Consider the following 20388-nt stretch of genomic DNA (forward strand, 5'->3'; position numbering starts at 1 on the left):
TGACCCGCTGCAGCTGGTACCCAGTGATGCCTCGACTCTCTGGCAATGGGAAGTGGATCCCATGAGCTACCCTGGGGACATGAGCCACAGGTTTGGATCACAGATAACAGTTCCTGTTCAAGCTTCTCTGGAGAAGAAGATAGACAGGACTGAAACAGCTCAGGAGCAAAGAGAGTAGTAGGGTTGGTTTTATCTGTAATCCATTCCACATGAAATAGTTTGGAGCCACGTGCTCCCTTTTGCAGCTCTTAGAAATCAGCATGATCCATAACTTCACTTTATGAATCTTTTTTGGTCTGCTCCATACACCCTTGTTGAAGGAAATTTGTGTGCAGGGCTTGCAGGATCAGCCTGTTTTACCACCACAAAGCTGCAGTTTCATTATCTCCCTAAGCCGACCAAAGCACAAGCTGCCACTGAAAGGGGAAATTCCACCTCCCCCCAGCCCATGTGTCCTCCTTCCTCAAGCCATCACGGTGATCATAAAAAGAATCTTTTCCTCAGGCAGGGTATTTTTCAGCTGGATCAGTTCCCATGCAGTCACAGCAGCTGTAGTTTTGCCACAAAGCAAGGGCCAGGAAAAAGGCTGGAACTGTGCCTTAAGAGCTTAATGCAAAATCATGAAGTTGCAATCTCAGGTTCCTGGGTCATTTGTCCCTGCAAATAGCACGGATTTATAGCCCTGGTTAGGAAAGTCTCCTTGGCTGCAGCTTTGTGGCTCTCTTTACAATGGGCCAAATGCAAACTCCGAGGTCCCAAAAGTACTGAGCTCTGAGGGAAGTCTGGAACCAGTTACAGTTTTCAGTTTGGGATCAAGTCTAAACTGTTATTCAGAACTGGCCTTGAAATTGCAACCATACCATTTATTTATATCCTCACCAGAGCAAACCAGTGGGGCCACAGCTCAGCCTCCCACAGCTCACCCCCCATCGTCTGGGGAGTTTGTGAGATCTCCATCCTTAGAGGTTTTCAAAACATCTGGGCAAGGCCTTGAGCAGCCTGATGTGACGTTGAAGTTAGCCCTGCTTTGAGCAGGAGGTTGTACTAGAGACCTCCAGTGGTCCCTCCTGAACGGTATGGTTCTGTGATTCTGCCACCTTCCGCTACATTTGCATCAGGCTCTGCTACACCACCACCACCGCTCGACTGGTCAGCAGGCAGTTCCCGCGCTGACTGATACAGAAGTCAGGGAGCCCGAGTCAAGCAGCTCTTCATGGCGGTGGCTGCGTTTGCTCAGGAGCTGGAGGACAGCACGGAGCTTATCTGTACACAGTTGTCTGAGGAGACCACTGCTGACAGTCACTGCAAGAAAGACACGTTCCCACCACAGCACACACTAGAATAAGCTTTGCATTGCAAAAGAAACTGGCCCACATCTGGCAAGGGTCCCAAGATGAAGACTGCAGAACATTTTCTCTTCTTCTCAGCAGGGAAGAGTCTGCATTCTCAGCAAGAACGAGCGTGAAATACAAATCTCTGAGCACTTGCTGCTTTTTGTCCAAGTTGTTACACGGCACCCATGCTTACCCTTAGTAAGAGGACTGATGGCAGGGGCTGTCATTTCCATGTGTCCCTTCAGAGATTTTAGCAGTTTTCATCCACCAGATTGAAATCAGATCAGATGAAAGAACACTACAAATTAACTTTGGATGGGACAGCCCAAGAACACACTGGGCGGCTGAGAATCAGTGGTAGGACACAAAGACCCGAGTGAGTCCTGCCCCATCAGCCTGTTTGCAAAGATGAGAGTTGAGCTCACAGGTCTTCTTGCAGACCTCCCCTCTGGGGACACTTCTCCAACAGCCAGAGGATGGGCCAGGTTTTTCTTGATGCTCATCACGCCTGGGAACTTCATCTATAAGGTAAAAGGGGCATGGCAAAGTGAGAGTGGGAAATGTGGGTCACTGAGCCAAATCCCCAACCCTGGCAATACCAGGTTGCTGCCATCTCGTGGCTGGCTCTGGCCATGCAAAGGTTATGGGATACATTTTTCCAGCAGAAAAATTTTGCATTGAGATAAAATCTCTCCTGGAAGTAAGCTTCAGCTGGAGGGAGCAGGGGGTAAACAGGAGTGCCAGTGGTTAGACACCATGGGGCCATGGCAGCTTTGCTGCTCACGGGAGGTCTCCTCCTTACCTCCTGCACTAGCTGCTCTACCCTCTCTGGGATGGCTCCATCTCAAGCCATAGTAACCCTTTTTCTGTCAGGCCAACACTACCATGTGTCCCATAACCTAGAGACAGCAGACATCCAGGTTACTGTCGAGAGGCCCATGATTTGCTGTGCACATGCAGCAGTCAATGTGTGGCCATTCAGCCTGGCCTTCAAGACTGTTTGGTGTTGGGAAGGGAGAAGATCTGCAGGGAAACAGAGATATGTCCTGACCTTATGCTTGATCAGATGGGATGGATATGGTCTCCAGTACTGTTTCTTCCGGCATCTTTCATTGAGCTGTGGTGCCAATGCAGGAATTTGTACTGTGAATAAAGTACGAATGGAGGAGAACCACATGGTCACTCTTTCTTCCCCTTTTGGCCTGTCTACAGAGCTCAGCAGCATGCACAAACCTTGCAAGAAGTGTGTGAGCAGCCATATATTCCCCATGGGATCTCCATAACCAACCTGAAGCTGCTTCCCCCCAGGCAGGAGAAAGGCAGGAGAACAGCGTCATGAAGAGACCCACCAGCAGAAAACAACTCCTGACAGCTCGCCAGAGACCACGTTGAAGCAGAGAGCTGCTGCACTGCCTTCAGCAGAGCTCTTGTATGTGGTATCTTGCAGACACTTGCTTGAGGATCCATCCTCCTTCCTTGTGTCTAACCCTGGGAATAGCTCCGACTTCCCCTTCTCCTTCCTGAGATGCTCCAGGTTCTGCAGCCGCACAATTCACTGGGAAACAGAGGAACAAGAGCTCCAGAAAAAGAAAAAACTGCCAATCCATTGGGTATTTCTGTGGTGTTTGCTGGTTACCGCCGGGCTTTTCTCTTTGTGTCATATGTATTGTGGCTCACATCACAGAAACCAAAGTGAAATACTTAAATAAATGATCCCACTTAAGAAGACTACAGGCAGTGGGGAGATGACTGCTCAGTGACCTGGGCAGTATCCTGGCTACACAGGGAGTTTCCCGTAATGATAAGACTACAAAGGAATATTTATTTATCTAGATACTTATTCAGCTTTCATCTTTGGCAGCGTTTCTCAATCAGCCATTTCAAAATGTTTTGCCAACACTAATTAACCCTCTCAGCGCCTCTGTGGTAGGGATCAGCGTCCCCACATCACAAACAGAGTGACTGAGCAGAGAACACCAGTACCCGCTTCACATCACAAACTGGGTGACCAAGGAGTGGAGAAGACAAGTAACCCCTTCAAGAAAGAAATGAAGGGAGCAAAGAAATAACAATATCCTGAAATCCCATCCCATATCCTAACAAAACCACCCCCTACAAGCCTCCAAATCCGCAGACACCCTTCTGTTTGAAACACAAGAGGCAGCCGGCCGTTCCTAGCATGCCAACTGCCTGTCTCCCTCAGCCATCCACCGAGGAAGCACTGTTCGGACATTTAATAAGCCCCAAAAATGTGGTGGCCTGAAGCAGCATTACACAATGCAGAAATCCCTGACGAGCTGCAGCCCTGGTCAGCCGCACAGCTGATGCCACCAGGCAGATTTTCCCATGATGCTGCACATGATATTTATTCCATTCATTAACCAAGCTAATGGTGACTAAGAATAGACACCAGATGTCCTTCTGGCCTTAAAAACTTCTTTGCCCTCAAGGAAATGCAAAGCCAAAGTGGTTTATGGCATGTGTGGGACATGAACAATGAACCAAAGCTATGAGGAGCTTGCACATTTCCAAGAATTCACAAAATATATCTCTGTTTTTAAATAATTTATGTTCCAGTTTGGGGAAATAAGTGTTTAGCAAGGATAACACAGAACAGGACAATGAATATATAACTGTATCATTCATTTATATAGAGATTATGCCAGACAGAGCCATAGCTGTTCAAATGTCTTAGTTTTCCATTATCTATTTCTGTTGTGATGTTTGCTGCAAATTTGCAATTCTGTAATAAACTGGTATTTCTGAACAAAGACCATTCGATATTACGCCTTTAGAAAAATGCATCTTAAGTACAATTTGTTCCTGAATTATTTTTTTGGTAATGGAAATTATTCTATAGTCTAATTTTTTTTTATACATAATGATTTTTTTATACATATTCCCTGATACATTTGGGAAATTTCCCAAAACATACTAAAGATAGCACTATGGTTTTCTGCATCACTGCTAAAAATCAAAGCATTCATGTGCAGAACAAAGAGAAATTTCTTTCTGTATAAGCATTTTCCTTCTGTTGCCTGAATCCAGTCTCTTGATAATCAGCAATTACAGAAAAGAACTATAACAATCAAGTGGGAGTTTGCACTTACAGAAAATCATGCTTTTTATTGCATGACTTATTCAGATGAAGAAAGCTGTTTGGAAACCTATCGGTAAATGAAAAAATGCTATTTCAGAAAGCTGAAATTGTCTTAACAGAGAGCCTAAAGATTGTAGAGAACACCACAATCCATTGGGAACTGATTTGGTCTTCTCAGAAATGAGAAAGAGTAAATATGGGGATTTAAGGGTCTTTTCCTCCATTAAAATGTATTACTTTTTTCAACTGATATTTTATCAAATCATCTTTAGAATGATATGATATTTTGGAAGGTGATATTTGGGTTTCTATAGCACTATTGACTTGGGGAACCTGCAGTAAATGACAGTGCATTCACCCATACCACACGCCGTCTCCAGGCTGTGACTGTTCAGACGTTACAAACACAAAGACCAAGGCAGAGGCTATGAAATGATAAATCACAGTCTTTTCCACAATCAGGGGCTCCAGCTCCCACTTCCTCAACCCACTGCTTTTCATGCAGAGATGGATTAAATGCCCGATTCCCAGGCCGTGTGGACTGACACAATGAATAAAGAACCCAGCAAGCCAGGGACACCTCTCACACCGTGGAAGTTTTCTTCCTTTTCCATGCCAACATCTAGTTGGAACTTCAGCGAGCTGCCTGCTCGGGACACCTACCGATGTGCCGACGTTGCAGCCAGGCAGGTGATGTTGCAAAGCCTCTGGTGGTGGCCGGGCTCCGAGAGGACCCATCTGGCTCATCCCTGCTCCGTCAGGGTAGGGACACTAGTCCTGGCCGCAGGGACCTACGTTTAATGCCAGAAGGGAGCGATTCATCCCTTCGTGCCTGTGGGTTGGATGCCGCTCGGCAACAGGAGCGCAGGTTTCCATGGCAGTGCAAACAAGAGACGGGGGAAAGCCCGGAGCTGAGCCGAGCTGCACCTCGGCCACGGCCACTGCCCTGTCTGACCAGAGCCCCCCTGCAGAGAGGAGCCTGGAGGACCTCTCCTTTGGGTGAGAAACCGAAATATAAAGGGGTGAGGGCAATCACAGCAATTTCTTTTCTGTTTAGGACATCAGATACAGGGTGTCACTCAGACCAGTGGAGGTGCTGGTGTGTGTCACTGGGAAATCAGAGGCACTAACCTTCTCCCTCTCTGTGGGTGAGGGTGGGGGGTGTGGCGGGGGGGTGTATTGGGAAATGGGACACATCTGTCCCTGGAAGAGTCGCTCTGTAGCTCAGAACTTGGAGTGGTTTCCCAGCGAGCAGAATGAGCCTTCTCTGCAAGCGATGGTATAATTTAAATCATGAGTGTATAAAACATACGCTCCTCTATGCTCTGGGAACATGGTGGACGGATTTTATTGTATTTTTGTTTTAAGACCAGTTGGCATATTTACTTGGGCATATTTTTTTTTTTCTACACGGCAGCTTGGTGCTAGGGAAAAGCACTGAATAAATGTTTGAGTAAATCAAAACCCTGAATGCCTTATCTATTGATTCACATACTACTGGCCATTGGTATGTCGCTACTGAAACATAAAAATGTCAGAGGCAATGAAATATATGCCAAACAATTCCAGCAACAAAGCAATTTTTTATTTGTATTATTGAGCTTAATAATTATAATTAGCACAACTAGTGCTTCTGTAGCTTTTGGCATTATTTCCAAAGTAACATGGAAACAATCTGTTAAAAAACCCAACTACCTCAAACAAAAAACACCTTGATGAAATGAATATTTATAAGTTAATCTTACAGACAGATTCCTACACTTTGCTAAAATTATATTATAAAGCACTTTTTATCTCAGAGGGTTGCACTGACAATTATTTTCCATATGCCAGTATCCTCTGTCTAGTCCTGCTTTTCCGTCCCATTCTCTGTAGCAGGAATTTAAATCAACCACACGAACAAGGAGATTTTTATGAGAAGGGTTTTAGATTGCAGAAGTCAAGGTGCGCACCAAGAGGGCTGAACCTCCAGGTGTTTGCTGCAACTGCTCTGCATATTTCACAAAGTGTATGCAACTGAACGCTGCGGGCGTTTGACCGCCTTCCTACCCCTACCCTGACGGGGTTTTCTCCAAAACTCACATCATCAGCAGGGGTTGTGCTGTTCCAGGACGTAGATGAGGGACCCCTAGAGAAAAACAGCCCATTAAGTTATGCAAAATTCAGAGGGACACGAAATCTAAGCAACCAGTCAAGGAGGCTTTTGGAAAAGGTACTTCAAGAACTGAAAAAGAGAGAGAAAACGTTTGGGATGTATTCAAACAGCCTAAATTCCACCTCAGCCTCTGTGTCATCAACAGTGAAAGTCTGACACCTCCAAAGAATAAGATACTAATTGGGCAGCTGCAGAAACACAGCCAATAGGAAACACAAAGCACCGAGGATGTACATAGAAATTAGGCCAGATGAGTTTAGCTCAAAATACATAAAAACTGGAGGCTGTTCAGAGGGAAAAAATGACGCTCTAAAATAGCCTTAAAAGTAGTGCAAGCAGAAGAGGATATTTTCTGCTGTGTCTTATACTGGTGCAGATCAGGAATGGTCCCAGCAGCAGAATTGCATCAATTGAACTAATACCTCACTGGACGCAGTTTGCTGCCTTTGTTGATTAAAGGATAACTTTAACAATGGTCTATCTGTTCTCTGTAAGTGAGATCATTACAATTATGCCTTTTCCCCTAGGATCCATAGCAAAGACTACAAAAAGAGACTGGATTCAGAGAAATAAAAACCTAACCTTCAACAGTTCGCCAGCCTAAAATTAAACACGACAGAGTTCCCTACAGCATGTCTGTGCTGTCCAACAACCGTTCAGCCTTATCACAAGAAACCCACAGTGCCAAAGCAATTACTGGTAAGAGCTTTAGGGAGTAAAAATGTTGCTTGTGAAGCAGCGATAGGAGGATGAAAAAGTACGAGTGTGGATGAGAACTGGAGATGTGGATGGAACAAGAGGCAAGGGACTTGAGTCGCTTGTTATCTCCAAATTGTTTCGTCTTTGCTTTCCTATCAATGTGTGTGTAAGGAGGACTGTGTTTTACACAGCTTTCACATAAGCCAGGGATGAACATCTCCTTTTTGGGGTCAGAACACAAATATTTTCCAGTTTACTGAAGCTTTTTGTTAATTCCTTCAGACACAAAAGGCTCAGTGGTTAAGATCCAGAAAGCCCCTAGGCCCATCACTGCTGTAAAACCTACTGCATCACTTACTGGCAGGTCCCAACTGATTGATTTGTTTATGGTTTTCCTTGGATCAGGGTCAAAGACGCCATCTCCACATACAGAGTCAACACCTAAAAGTCTCTCTTCCAAACCTGGAATGGAAACCCAGCTTGTGCTGTCAGGTAAGCTCACAACACTCTGGCAGCTTTTTGTTGTTAGGTCAAAGAAGAGGCCTGTACTCAGACTTCTCTGCCCACAATCAGATGAAGTGGGTAAAATAGCTCCAGACTTACAAAAATCCCTGGCTGAAATCCTGAGCTGACCAGCAGATATGGTCAAGTGACATAAAAAATACAGAGGTCTCAGTTATATCACTGGCTTGTTATAAGCCCTATGCAGCTCCCAGCTCTTGATTCAGCATTGTGAGACATCTGCAGCTGTGAGCACAGCTGCCCACCCTTCAGGTGTGATGCAGCAGATCAGAGTCCCTTTGCACTGGGTCCTGATATTCTGCCTCATGTCTTCTAAATCCTCATCCTTTTTTTTTTTGCAGAAAGCACAGAAGAGGTTGAAGAAAACCCAATGAAAAATCCATTTACAATTCCTCCAGAAATAGATATTTTCTCAATAAGGAACAAGGAAAGAAAAGAGGCTAAGGCGGTATGTATACATGCTTTAGGCCAACGTATATACAAGCAGTTCACTAGGGCAGGAAACCAACAAATATAATACCCAAATGTAGTGCATGAGAGAAATAATAGCTGCCAAATTCAGCTGAGATTCTCCCAGAGCAGCTTCAAGTCCACTGAAGCCATGACGAGAGATTAACTTTACCAAGAGCAGACCTGAGCACAGGCATGCTGGTTCCTAGTGCAAAATCTGGATATTGTCCCTGTGTTTACCTCAAGGTAGATTTGCCACTCGTTCCTGCTCCTGGAGAACACTCCGTGCTGCCAGCATTGATTTCTACATAAAGCTTTGGTACAAGATCTCTTGGTTTCCACTTCAACAAGCTCGGCTTTCTGCTTGGGAAGCTGCATTCCAATGTTGGATGTGATCACCTTCTGAACTGCTAACAAAATGAATGCCTAGCAAGAAGGACAACACGGGTTTCATGCCTTAGGTTTCTCTACATAAGATAGGGAACCGCCACCCACTAGACCAGAGAGCCAGGTCTCAGGAATGTTCCTTTCCTATTTCTGCAGTGGAATTTCCTTAGGCATACAATCCAAAGGGGGCGGGAAGTCACGGAGAGGTTGTTGCATCTCAGAGAGGTCTGATTGTTGCATGTGGTTGCAGAAGCCAGGCGGTAGCGTGGAAGCAAGAGGTCTTTGTTTCTAAATCACAAAGGGAGGGCTCCAAACAAGCTTAAGCAAGCCTCCTCACCTCACAATGATGACTGATATAGTCTCTTTTTCACTTGGATTGAAGGTCACTATATAAGTATGGGGAAGGGCTTAGGAAGAAGTGTACTAAGGATGTCTGCTGAATGATGTCCTCAGCCTAACCCATGTCCAAACTGCAGACAGCAATGTATTGCACTTCAGCCCATGTGAAAGCACTGAGTATGGTCAACCTTTCACCCTCCAGAAAGCTCTGGAGTGGGTTTGAATAGATCCTCTCAATCTGAACTTGAAGGTTTACATGCCTTTGTGAAAGTCGGACTGAGTCGGTACTAAGTGTGGGCTCTCCTGTTGTTCCCTTTTACTTGGGGACTTGAAGGATGAATCTTTGAAAATTTCCGTTCTCTCCCAGGAATAATCCAGGAAGGAAAAATGAGGACACTGAGTAGGTAGAAACTGGCACAGCTGGTGGCTGGCTGCAGAATACAAATCAACAAACTAAAGAGAACAAACACTAAGAAATCAAGTGTTTTGGTTGCCTCAAGAGAGAATATCATTGGGATTAGTAAGATAAACCAGGCAAACATGCATCAGCAGGGTATCAGTAGCCTACAAATTCCTAGACCATGAATAACCACTCACATCTTTATGTGCTTTGTTTGCTGTGGTTTTTAATCAAACTGTCCACATAACTGACTTCTCCTCATAGGAACGTGAAAGGATGAAGACCATGAAAATCCACGAGAAAATGACTTACTCCACTAAAATAAAAGCAAAGCAAAAAGGGTTCAGGAAAGCTCTGCAAAAGGAGGAAGAAGAGGAGGCCAGAAAACAGGCAACAAATGAGGAGAGACTGAAAACTCTTCAGGAGAGTCTTTCATGGAAGCTAGCCACTAGTAAAGGTAGGGAACAGTTACTGTGTTTGTAGTGGTGCTGCTCAGCTGGGTAACAGCCTAAAGCAAAAATCAAGAGGGGATGGGAGTCGCAGTTGGCTCTAGCTGATTTTGGTGAGCTCTTGCAGACACAATAGTCATATGCTGCATCTTGTCAGCCTCCGTGTGGCTGAGCCATCTCCACCTCATGCACTTACATACGGAGCGTGTGTCATCCCCACCACATTAGCCTGGGTTCCACCATCCCCTGTGGCTTTCACAGCAGCTAGGAGCTCTCGGAATCAGCTGGGAGCCAGCTGTGAGTTTGCAGGACCTTGTGTCATGGAGGCATTTCTACTAAGGTGCCCTAAAGTTGGATTTTAGTGGATGTGGGCCTAAATTTTCTGCCTGTGACGTGAGGAGTAGCTTTGCCATTAATGTCTAGAGGACACATACAGTTATAAGGACACATACCAGATTCTCTACTCTATTCTACCTGGTTTTACTCCATGAAAGCCCATATGAAACTCATCCTAAACAATGTCAAAACTATAATAAAACAATCAGTATTGCTGGCTCCAGCGCCAACCACATCCATGCTCACAGCAGCCTACATATTCACTGTGTTTGGCCTTGGCCATATTTGCCCCTCTAGTCTGATAAACATTATATCCTCATTTCAGATTACCCATTAGAAAAGGAGACCTTCCGGGACTACATAAATGACAGAAGAGAGACATTTTTACTTGAGGTACTCAGCTTTAAGAATGTTACTTTCTGTTCATTTAATTATTCTTCCCTGTATTGCTTTGTTTTGGGTTTTTTCCCCCCTTGAGATCCATTGCCTAGAGATCACAGCAAGGAGGCACACATCAGACCCCATGAACTGACTGTCCAAGTGCTGTGTTAAAGACACTCGTAGTCTATAGCCCAGAAACCCCCAACCAAGAAAGAAATGAACATAGGCCATTTGTACCATCCAGAAGCAGCCGTGCAACTATTCCATTTGCGAGGTGCACAGGGGTACTAACCTTTTGGCTCTTGCTGTCCCATCCATAAATTATAGCTGGGAGCCATTCTGAACTCAAACCAAGGGAGCCATGCTGGAATATCCCCATTATTCATCTCGGTTATTCTGCTGTAGCACAACTGAATCAATCTTTGTCAGCCAGGAGTTAACAGAGTGCTGGGACTTCTGGATTCCGCCTTTAGTTTCACTGCTTATTTGCTATGTTACTTCTGAAACACCTCCTGACTTCTATGTACCTAGTTTGCACTAAGACACACACCTCGGTTTGAAATCTCTCTGCCAACAACTATAAGGCAATAAGGAAGCCAAGAACAAAGCTATACCAACATGCCTTTAAAACCAACCAACTGATGTGACTGTGTTGCCTTTCCGGTTCATTTCAGTATGCCATGGCAGTAAAGCGAGATGAGATTCAAAGGATGGAGAACATAGCAAAGAACGAGGAAAGAAAACTGGAAAAGGCAGAATACTACCTGGAGAAGGATGCTGCCGTGCTTGCTGAGTTCCTGAAGGAGAGCCATAAAACCTCCGTTCAAGCCCTGAAAATGTAATGGAGGTTGAGGGAACCACCTTTGTGCTCTTTTGTGCTGGACACAGAAGGTCTTTTGCTTGACCTCCCTGCTAGCATCCAAAGCTAGCATCCACCCTCGAACGCTCTACATCTGAGTTTTCCCAGAGTTACAGTCCTGGTGGTACTTTCTCCATTCAGTGAAAGAGACAAAGGAGACCAATAGCTGGGGAAACCCCTCATTGCAAAAGCCCTAGATTTGGCTGCAGCAAGGAACCCCACAACTTCTGCTGTTCTCACAACCCACTTACGAGAGGGAGATGCTTCTGCCCAACCCCTCACAGCAGGAACAGTGAAGCAAGTTGAGCGCTTTGGCCCATTACAGGTATCACAAGGGCAGAGCAGCAATTGATGCTCAGCAGCAGCCAAATTAGGAAGGCCCTAACCTGGAAGTGTTGCTGGGACCCCCTACTCTCTTTGCCAAGGCAAGCGGGGCCTTCAGGCAGGAGCCAGGCATCACTTGGGCTACATCCATCGGAGAGATTTCTAGCATTCCCCCCACATCTTTTTCTCCGTTTTATATGCACCTCAGTTCACTACACACTTACTGCTAAATTGTTTTATGCCTTATGTTTATGCATTCTTCCCTAGTGCAGAAAAAGAAACCACAGCAAAGACAAAGAAAATAACGGAGATCCAGGCAATCACTTCCCAAATAGAGAACGTCCAAAGGTAACAGTTGCACACTATTTCTGCCCCTCCAACAACAGCCCCTACAGCGCGACACCCTCCTAGTCCTCAGGGAAAACATATTTCTAAACATGTTCAATTTCAAGAGTCAAAATGTTTCAGCTTTTGTTACCCAGATACTGGCTTTGTTTCTAAAATATCTCAATTATTTCTTTAATGATATTTTTAAAAATAAGTATGAATATTCCAAACCTAAAATTAAATGCCTAGTCTCAGATTAAAACCCAAAGAAAACTAATTAATGCATTTTAATGGTAATCTGGGGAAAGAAGAAAAAGAAAAAAAAATGGTATTTCCCATTATGAGTTGAGCTGGCAAGATTTCTCGTTCATTTTCAAGTAAAAATTTCCAAATTAGCAAACTCAGTGCCATAGCAAGGGTCTGGCCACAGAGATGTGATCAGACAGCTTCCACATGAGGAACCACAGAGAGCATGCAGGGCAGGTTCCTACTGTCTTTGCATGTCCATGAAGACATGTGCCCTCTTGTCCCTTCTCTGGGTGAAGCTGAATATCAAGAGTTAGAAAGAACCTGATCAAACAGGGGCTTTCCTCCCTGCTAACCAACTTTGTCCACTTCTCTCACCCCAGTGATATATCCAGATTCAAGAACACTCTGCAGAAGTACAAAATGTACAGGGACTTCCTCTATCAACTATCTCCAAAAGAGTGGCAGGAGGAACATGGGAAAAAGCACCCAAAGGAAAAGGATTTGAAAACAGCATCCAAAGCTACTGAAGAAACTGCCTCACCTCCCACCACTGCAGAGCAGGGTGAGTGCCAGGGAAGAGCTGCCCACTCCTCACTGGGACAACCCCATGCCCTAAGCGTGCTTCTCTTCTTGTCTCCAGGCCGGGGTCTGACAGCCAGTCCCTATAGTACCCGTCATATAGATGTGCCAAGTTCCCTGCTGTCTTCAAAAAGTTTGGAATTCAGCTTATTACATGAGATCCGGCCACATCTCAAAAACTTCCTGAAGCCTCTATCAACAAGAAAACTGTAAGTACGAGACGATGCAAACGACAGACTTAAGTACCGTAGAGAGCACTCGGCCAACTGGGAGTCAGTATAGAGGAAACCTACTGCTCACCTTCACTGTGAGCATACCAAGATCTCGTTCTTACTGGAACAAATCCAAATACCAGTAGAAAGCCATCAGACGTGCAAGTCAGTACTTGTGCACCTACTCCAACAGGGCTCCATCCTCAAATCCTCTGCTGAGAGCCTGCCCAAAGAGTTTGGACCCTGACCCCAGGAGGAATCATAGACCTTGAGCATTTGTCCTGGAGCAAAGCTTCTCTGTGGCCAAGTTACCGGTTCACTCTGTTGGTCACAGCTGCTGTGCAAATAGCTGCCTGTTCTTTTGCCATTAATGAATGACAGTCCAAGGTCACTGTAGACCCATGCTACATTGACTGTCTGTTTTCAGTCAGAGCCTTCAGACAGTCTGTGGTGGGATGCAGAGAGGGTAACACTGCTGTAACGTGGGCACGGACAGCCTGAGGAGGGGGCAGGCGGGAGCATGAGATATGTATGCGCAGCTCCAGCTGCTTGAGGCAAAGAAAGAGATTGCCTGGAAAAGCAAAGCGTGAGTGGCGGGTGAATCTCCTAAGGCCAAAAAAAAAATGGCTATCGATAGAGTTTGAACTAAATCATCGCTTGCAGGGCCATTTCCTCTGCCTCCACCCACAGCATCACAGGTGCCAGGTCCTCCCGAGCAGGGCTGCCGTGTGCCACCCCTCGTGAAGCCACTGCAATTACTGGGCTGCTGCCACATGGCAGGAAGGATGCAGACACAAGGGGGGAATGACATTAAGGTGATGCAAATGGATGTCTCTCACCCCTGCATGGCACAGGGTGATAGGTGCAAGTGAAGGTGATGAGCAGACTCTGCTCCCGACATCACTCGGGGCACCTCTTGCCTTGCTCTTCCAGCTCTTGTGCTGGTTTGTCCCTGGGGCTGAGCAGGGAAGAAAGAGGCCGCACTACTGGTTAATGGTAGTAGGCTGTGCAGAGGCAGAAGCGCTCAACAACCTTCTCCCAGGGCAGGTAAAACCTGTAGATTCCCACGATGGCTACACCATGTTGTTTAGGAACAGTACCACATGGAGGACAAGGCTTTCTCTACATTTGCTGTGCTGCTGCCCGAGTCTTTTTAAAAAGGCTCCTGCCTCTGCCTTCTCATTGCCCCAAAAGCCCAGCCTCCCATCGAGTTTAAAGGCATTTGGATCAACGCCCTCAGCTCAGGCTCATGCATCAAGTCCTGACCCCGTTGGCCAGCAGAGCCCGGAGCAGCTCAAAAGACAGCTCGCTTGTGGACGGACGTAGCTCCCGCGCTGCACGTCTGTGTGACCCCCAGCTCCTCCCGACCCCCAAAGAGCCCACAGCCACAGGGGGAGCAAATGTGTGAATGTGCGAAGGACTATTCAGGGGCAAACAGCAACAGTAAACAACAACAGTGTTCATAATTCACTAACAAGGTCTCCTTTGAGCTATCGTTTCTCGAAGGGCCTGATAGACAAAATGCTTTTTTTCAGAAATTCACTGGAAGATGCAGAAAGCGAAACCTGCTCGGATGAAGAAGAGGTCAGAAGTCTCATGTTGAAATATTTACACTCTCTGTTTGTCCTGTGTCATTTATTGATGTTACTAATGTGTCTCACCTTCTAACCATTCATTATGGTATTGAGGAATTACTGTAGCCACTAATTATAAATGTATGTTTATACATTCATAGGTGTTCATGTTTCAGCAATACGTATTATAAATAACTTAGTTTAACTTTCCCCCTCCACTTTCCAAAAAAACGTACCATCATCTCAAAGCTTGCCATCCCCCAATGAGATATGACATCATGTAATAGGAGATTTTGACACTAGTGAAGTTATTGTTTTGTGTCGGAAATTGAAGTTTTCCCACTCACAGATATTTGCACTGCTTTTTACTCCTCAAAATGCAACTTGTTTTGGGGGTGAGATACTGAGGCAGCATCAAGCTACACACACATCAGGAAGGTGGGGGACATTTGTTCATGGACACTCATGGACCTCTCTGCATGGGAGAGCATTCGAACAACCAGGGCTGGTGCAGATCAACCTCCATGTAGTTCAATGGAAAAGAAGCTAGAGGAGGACAAAAACTTATCCCCTGTGCTTTCCATTCCAGAAGCCTGAGTTGTATTTTACTGATCCCCAACAACTGCTGTCTATTTTCATGGAGATGGAGGAAGAGAACTTGTCCTTCATCCAGAATTCGCAGGAGACCGAGGAAAGCTTGGACAAGGTCCAACACACTTTCATCACCACACATGAAAGCACGTAAGTGTGATCCTGCAAGTGGTGGGAACGGGTCCCTGTGCCCCAACTTTCAAACAAAAGTGACCCTTCTTCCCCCCACTAGTATCGGGCTGCCCACTGCAGACCACGTGTAATGCTGTTCATGCAGGGCTCAACAGAGTTTCTTTCTCATAGCTGAGAGCCTGGCTACAGCCCACCCAACTCACCATCTTGTGAGCTCCTAGGAAAGTGTCCCCTCCGTGTAATTTAGGAGATAGAACTTGAGCTTGGGACTAGTTCCTTAGTCCTCAAGGCACAGGCTGGGGAACTGATGCACTTAGCGTCCTGGAGTGAACATAAGCCAGAAGTATCCTGTAATTCTCATAAAGAAAGATCAAAGGAAGAAACAAGGCATGTCCTGGAGTTCTCCAGACCAGCACCTATTCCGACTCAACGCAAACCCTTCCTAGAGGAAGCCAGCAGGGAACCCAAGTATAATTGCAATACAGTATTTCAGTGGCAGGTAGACACACATATTCCCGTTTAAAGTGCAGCTTATCCCCCTTGTGAAAGTTTTTAAATGGAATCTACTTCCCCCAGGACTTATTAAAAAAAATCTTGAATGTTTAGCTTTACTACTTCTCCCTCCCCCACACCAGCACAGTAACTGTTACTCCAGAAAAATCGCAAGATCCCTCTGCTCTCCGAGATGGGGGTGCAAGTTCCCCAGAAATGGCATGAAGTGTTACCTCCATCTGCCGGCAGCAGGAGGGACGGTCCAGGATGGAAAGCAGCAGAGGAGTCGTGCGTTTCAGAGATGCCCGTTTCAAAATAACCTCCTTTCTCTTCTGGCCTAGGGAGAAGAAGTTAGCAGAGCTGAAACAGCAGGTGGTCGCGCTCAAATCCTCCATTGCCAAGGAAGAAGAGAGATTAGCAGACCTGAAATTCAAAGTTCACCTGTTTTCCTCTGGAGAATACGACGCTGATGACCAGGTACATCCTGGGATCAAGGCAAGGGGGGTTAGCATGCACATAAACGGTTCTGTTCCACCAGCCATATCCATCCTGGGTGGGATAAAAGCAGACAAAAGGTTGCACTGGGGAGGGACCAGCGCTGTATCTCAGCCATGGAGCTATAGTAAGGGCAGGTTTGGGGCACTGCTGAGGCAGCAAACTGGGGCAAACGTGTCTATGGCATGCAGCTGCTATGAGTTGGGAGTAGGGCTTGCAGAGGCAAGCGGGCAGCCGTAACCCATCACAGGCCACAGCAAAGCCGGGCAGATGAGACCAACAGAAGAACGGCTCAGTACAGCCATCTATCAGACACTGGTGCTGAGCAAACTGCCAAACAAGCCACTGAGCCTTGTTGAGGGACTTAAAGTGTGCTAATTTCCTTTGCTTTTGGAGGGATGATGCGGTTCTACTGCGCAGAACACAGCCGCGTCTCCCACCACATCTCCTCTCATCTCTAGGAGAAAACGCTCACAAGCCTGAACAAGAAGGTGCTGGAAGTCTATTGCCACTGCACTGGAGAAAATGAGGCAAATCTGCAGACAGTGCAGATGCTAACGGTGATAGAAAAACAGTTCAATGACTTATTGGATAACCTGGAGAGAATCCCACCAGCAAAGATAGAACAGGCTGAGAAAGCCAAAAAAACAGAACGGAGGATAAGGTAAGACAGGACCCTCTCCTGGAAATGGGGCCTGTGCTTTTAAATGTTGACAGCCAAAAGCAAAGCCCCTGAAAGAGCCAAATTTGTCAGATCAGCCCCAGACACTGTAACAGCAGTCTGAAAGCCCGTGTGACCTACACAGCCCATTTTACTTCTGTAATAGTTTCACATTTCTTGTACTCTCATCTCCTGATCAGCACGCAGTAGCCCACAGCTACACTAGCGAAGTCCTGGGAGCTACATTAGAAAAGGGCAAAATCTGGAAGAAGAAAAAAAGAGAATAAATCTCCTGAGCAAATTAAATGATGATAATCGTCATTTGAAGAAGACAATTTGCAGTAGCAATATTTAAACTGATTAAATAGAATATTGGTGCTCCACAGTTATTTAACCCATCCAAAGTATGACACGCCCTGATATTTTGGCAGCCTTCAATGGGGACCTAAGGGCACTTGTCAGCAATGCCAGCTTTCAAATGTTTCTTCTACAAAACTGTCAACTTTAACTTGTATTATTAAATTAAAATAGTAAGTAATTAACACAGTAAAATTAGCTTCTGAGATGAGACACATTCTTCTTTGCTCAGTTACACACATGACATTTCCCCTTGCAAACAGCCGAGATGCAACTGGAGAACTGATTCCATCTGGCCAGGTGAATCGGATCCAGCAGAGGAGAAGGAAAAAAAAAAAAAAAGAAAAAAAAAAAGGAAAAAAAAAAGGAAAAAAAACACAAACAAACAAAAAAAACAAAACCAAAAGTAGTGCGAGGCTATAAAGCCAGAACAGTGACATTTCCCTCCTACTTACTCTCTCTGCATCCTTCTTCACCTTTGTAGTGCAAAGGTGTCATGCTCCTTCCTGGTGTTCTGTGAATGGTTTTGCTCTCTTAACTTACCAAAGAATTAAGACACACATTTATTTTACTCTGGGGATGAGGACAAGAATTTAGGAAGGAATCTGATGCCTCTCCCCCACCATCCCCCCCAAATAAAAAGCAAAACCAACCAAACAGAAAAACCTTCAAAGAGCATTTAAAAGTTGCCTGAAGATCACAAGCTTAAGTATCCATTTCCTCTTGGCCACAGCGTTCAAGAGCTTGAGCCCATTTCCGTTTCAGTGCTGCATTTCCATAGGGACTCAGAGCCTCAGTGCTGCATTTCCATAGGGACTCAGAGCCAGCTAACAGTACCAGCCTCCACCATGCCCACTTAGGCAAAGTGCAGCTCCATGGACATAAAACCCTCTTACTCCCACCTGTACACTACAGACTTGGCTGCGCTGGTGAGAACTTAAGAGACAATAAGCATCGTTCACCCACAAAGCTGGTGAGCATCCTGGTCAGCTGTGGCGGCATAAATCACCTGATGAAGGTGGCACAGAGCGTGTCTGTAACAGAACCATCCGACATCTCCATTTGCAAACCTTGACGTGCTTTTTCCTCCCCTCACTCCAGAAAGAGAAGGATCAGCTGCACCGCGTGTTTCTCACCAGCAACAAACTCCAGCCTCAGCTCTACCCAAACCCCTGTGCTCCGGTGGTCTTACGCTGTTAAGACAAGCTGTGCGTCAAAAGCACATTCGGCGTAGCCGCACATCGCAACTAACCCATCCTTTATTTGCTCCCTGCAAAAGGCTCAGAGAGGAAAAGCTCAGACAACAGAAGCAGCAGCAGGAGGAAAGATTGCAACGGGCCCTGGAAAGATCACAGGCGACTATAAAAAAAAAGGTGAGTACAGTAATCCGTAAGAGCACCTTGGCTCAAGAGCCACCTTCAGAGAAGCTGGGGGTACTTGAACATGAAGTGTTTAAGGGTGTTACTAGGGGCCACCATAGCTGGGTGGGGATGTAGCCCAGTTTATGGGACTCATGCAAATTAAGCAACTGCTGGGAAGGCAGTTAAGCTGAGTTATTCCAGCTCAGCATCCTTCCATCATCCTTCTCCTGTCCCTGTGTCTTGACCACATGGCCCCCTCCACTGCTTGCCAATTTTCTTATTAAGTTCAACTTGTTAACCTGACAGTATTTAAAAAAAGCATGAAAATGAGCCAAAGAGGAACAGGGCAGCAACAGGAGATTCCCTCCAGCAGCAAGCCCCTACAGCAGTTCAGCCATATCATCAAACCATACCTTTTTTTTTTGGCACGTTCCGCATTACCCAAACTGAGCTTTAGCCCCTCGGGAGGCACTGTGCAGAGCTTCAGGCCACGGCTCCTGCTGCACATTTCACAGGTCAACATGATGGTGAAGACATCCCACTTCTCGGTCACGCACCAAGCCAGCAAGAGCATTGGCTATTGAGAACAGGCACCACGAGTCCCTGCCCCTTTACCCAGGATAAAATAAGAGGGTTCTGCAGGCTCCCACAGATACTTCTTCTGACTTCCAACCTGCCATCCTCTTGAGATCATACAAACAAGGCTTTAGTCAGGGAAGTTGCAGGTGGAATAACACTTTGCAGAAGCTGAAGCACTAGCATACACATGGCCTTCAGGTGCTCGACACTCATTTTTTCATAGAAAAAAAACCCGCTTCATAGACACTCTGAAACCTGCTTAGAAAGCAGATAGCACCGGGCCACGGCCCCCGGCAGCAGGAGAGCCTGGGAGCATGAAGCAGCTTTAACAGTAGCTGCACAATTCAGACACGCTGCTCCAACCCAGCACTGACGGACGCGCCTCTTCTTCCTCTGCAGCGCGGCAGGAGGCTGGTGTTCCGTTCCAACCCACCTACCAGGAAGGAGAAGAAAAAGCAGAGCCAAGAACAAACGGATAAGGAGAAGGAAGAACAACTCTATTATTTCACCTGACAGCGCAGCCTTAACCACAGCACGGAGGGCTGATGCTGCTCTGGAAAAACATTTTTTTCATAGATGCAGTCTGTTAGTCTTTGCTCAGTTGATGAACTTCATGGTCCCCTGAAATTCCCCATCCTCTCCTACCCCATATCCCAAGGAAAGCTGTTGTGTTAGGCAACCACCCTCCCCTCCCATCTTCTGCCTAAGATGATAAATCAAAATCCTCTCATTTTGCTTCTCAGGCTCCTGCTAGCAACAATGCTTTTCTCGTTCGGTTTTTGACACAAATAGCACCACCCCTACAAACCTGACTAGTAAGATTTATCGCAGACCTGGGTAATAATCTTTTTTATGGCACAGCTAAGCCAGGCACCTGCCAGAATTTGTTATAATCACAAATCTGTTGCAGGACTGTAAAAAACAAAGGCTATGCTTTAATCCAAAGGATGGGTTTCATTATAGACTCCACCCCACTACTGTGGAGAAGACACAGGCGAACGAAAAACACAAGCTTTGCAGAAGCCAAGATGCTAACAATTAGCT

The 20388-nt window shown here is 46.0% G+C and overlaps 1 protein-coding gene across 1 annotated transcript; it reads left to right on the forward strand.

Moving 5' to 3' along the window:
* Nucleotides 1–7221: 7221 nt before the first annotated feature.
* On the forward strand, nt 7222–19857 carry CCDC37 (coiled-coil domain containing 37). The gene is made up of 15 exons (XM_009889862.1): nt 7222–7288; nt 7694–7780; nt 8152–8258; nt 9651–9843; nt 10497–10564; nt 11227–11390; nt 12003–12083; nt 12692–12877; nt 12980–13099; nt 14638–14686; nt 15266–15417; nt 16233–16368; nt 16848–17050; nt 18684–18777; nt 19744–19857. The coding sequence occupies exons 1-15, from the start codon at nt 7222–7224 to the stop codon at nt 19855–19857; spliced, it is 1821 nt and encodes a 606-aa protein (XP_009888164.1).
* The last annotated feature ends 531 nt before the right edge of the window (nt 19858–20388 follow it).

This window comes from Charadrius vociferus, unplaced genomic scaffold, assembly GCF_000708025.1.
Source record: "Charadrius vociferus isolate BGI_N301 unplaced genomic scaffold, ASM70802v2 scaffold257, whole genome shotgun sequence".
NCBI classification, from domain to species: Eukaryota; Metazoa; Chordata; class Aves; order Charadriiformes; family Charadriidae; genus Charadrius; species Charadrius vociferus.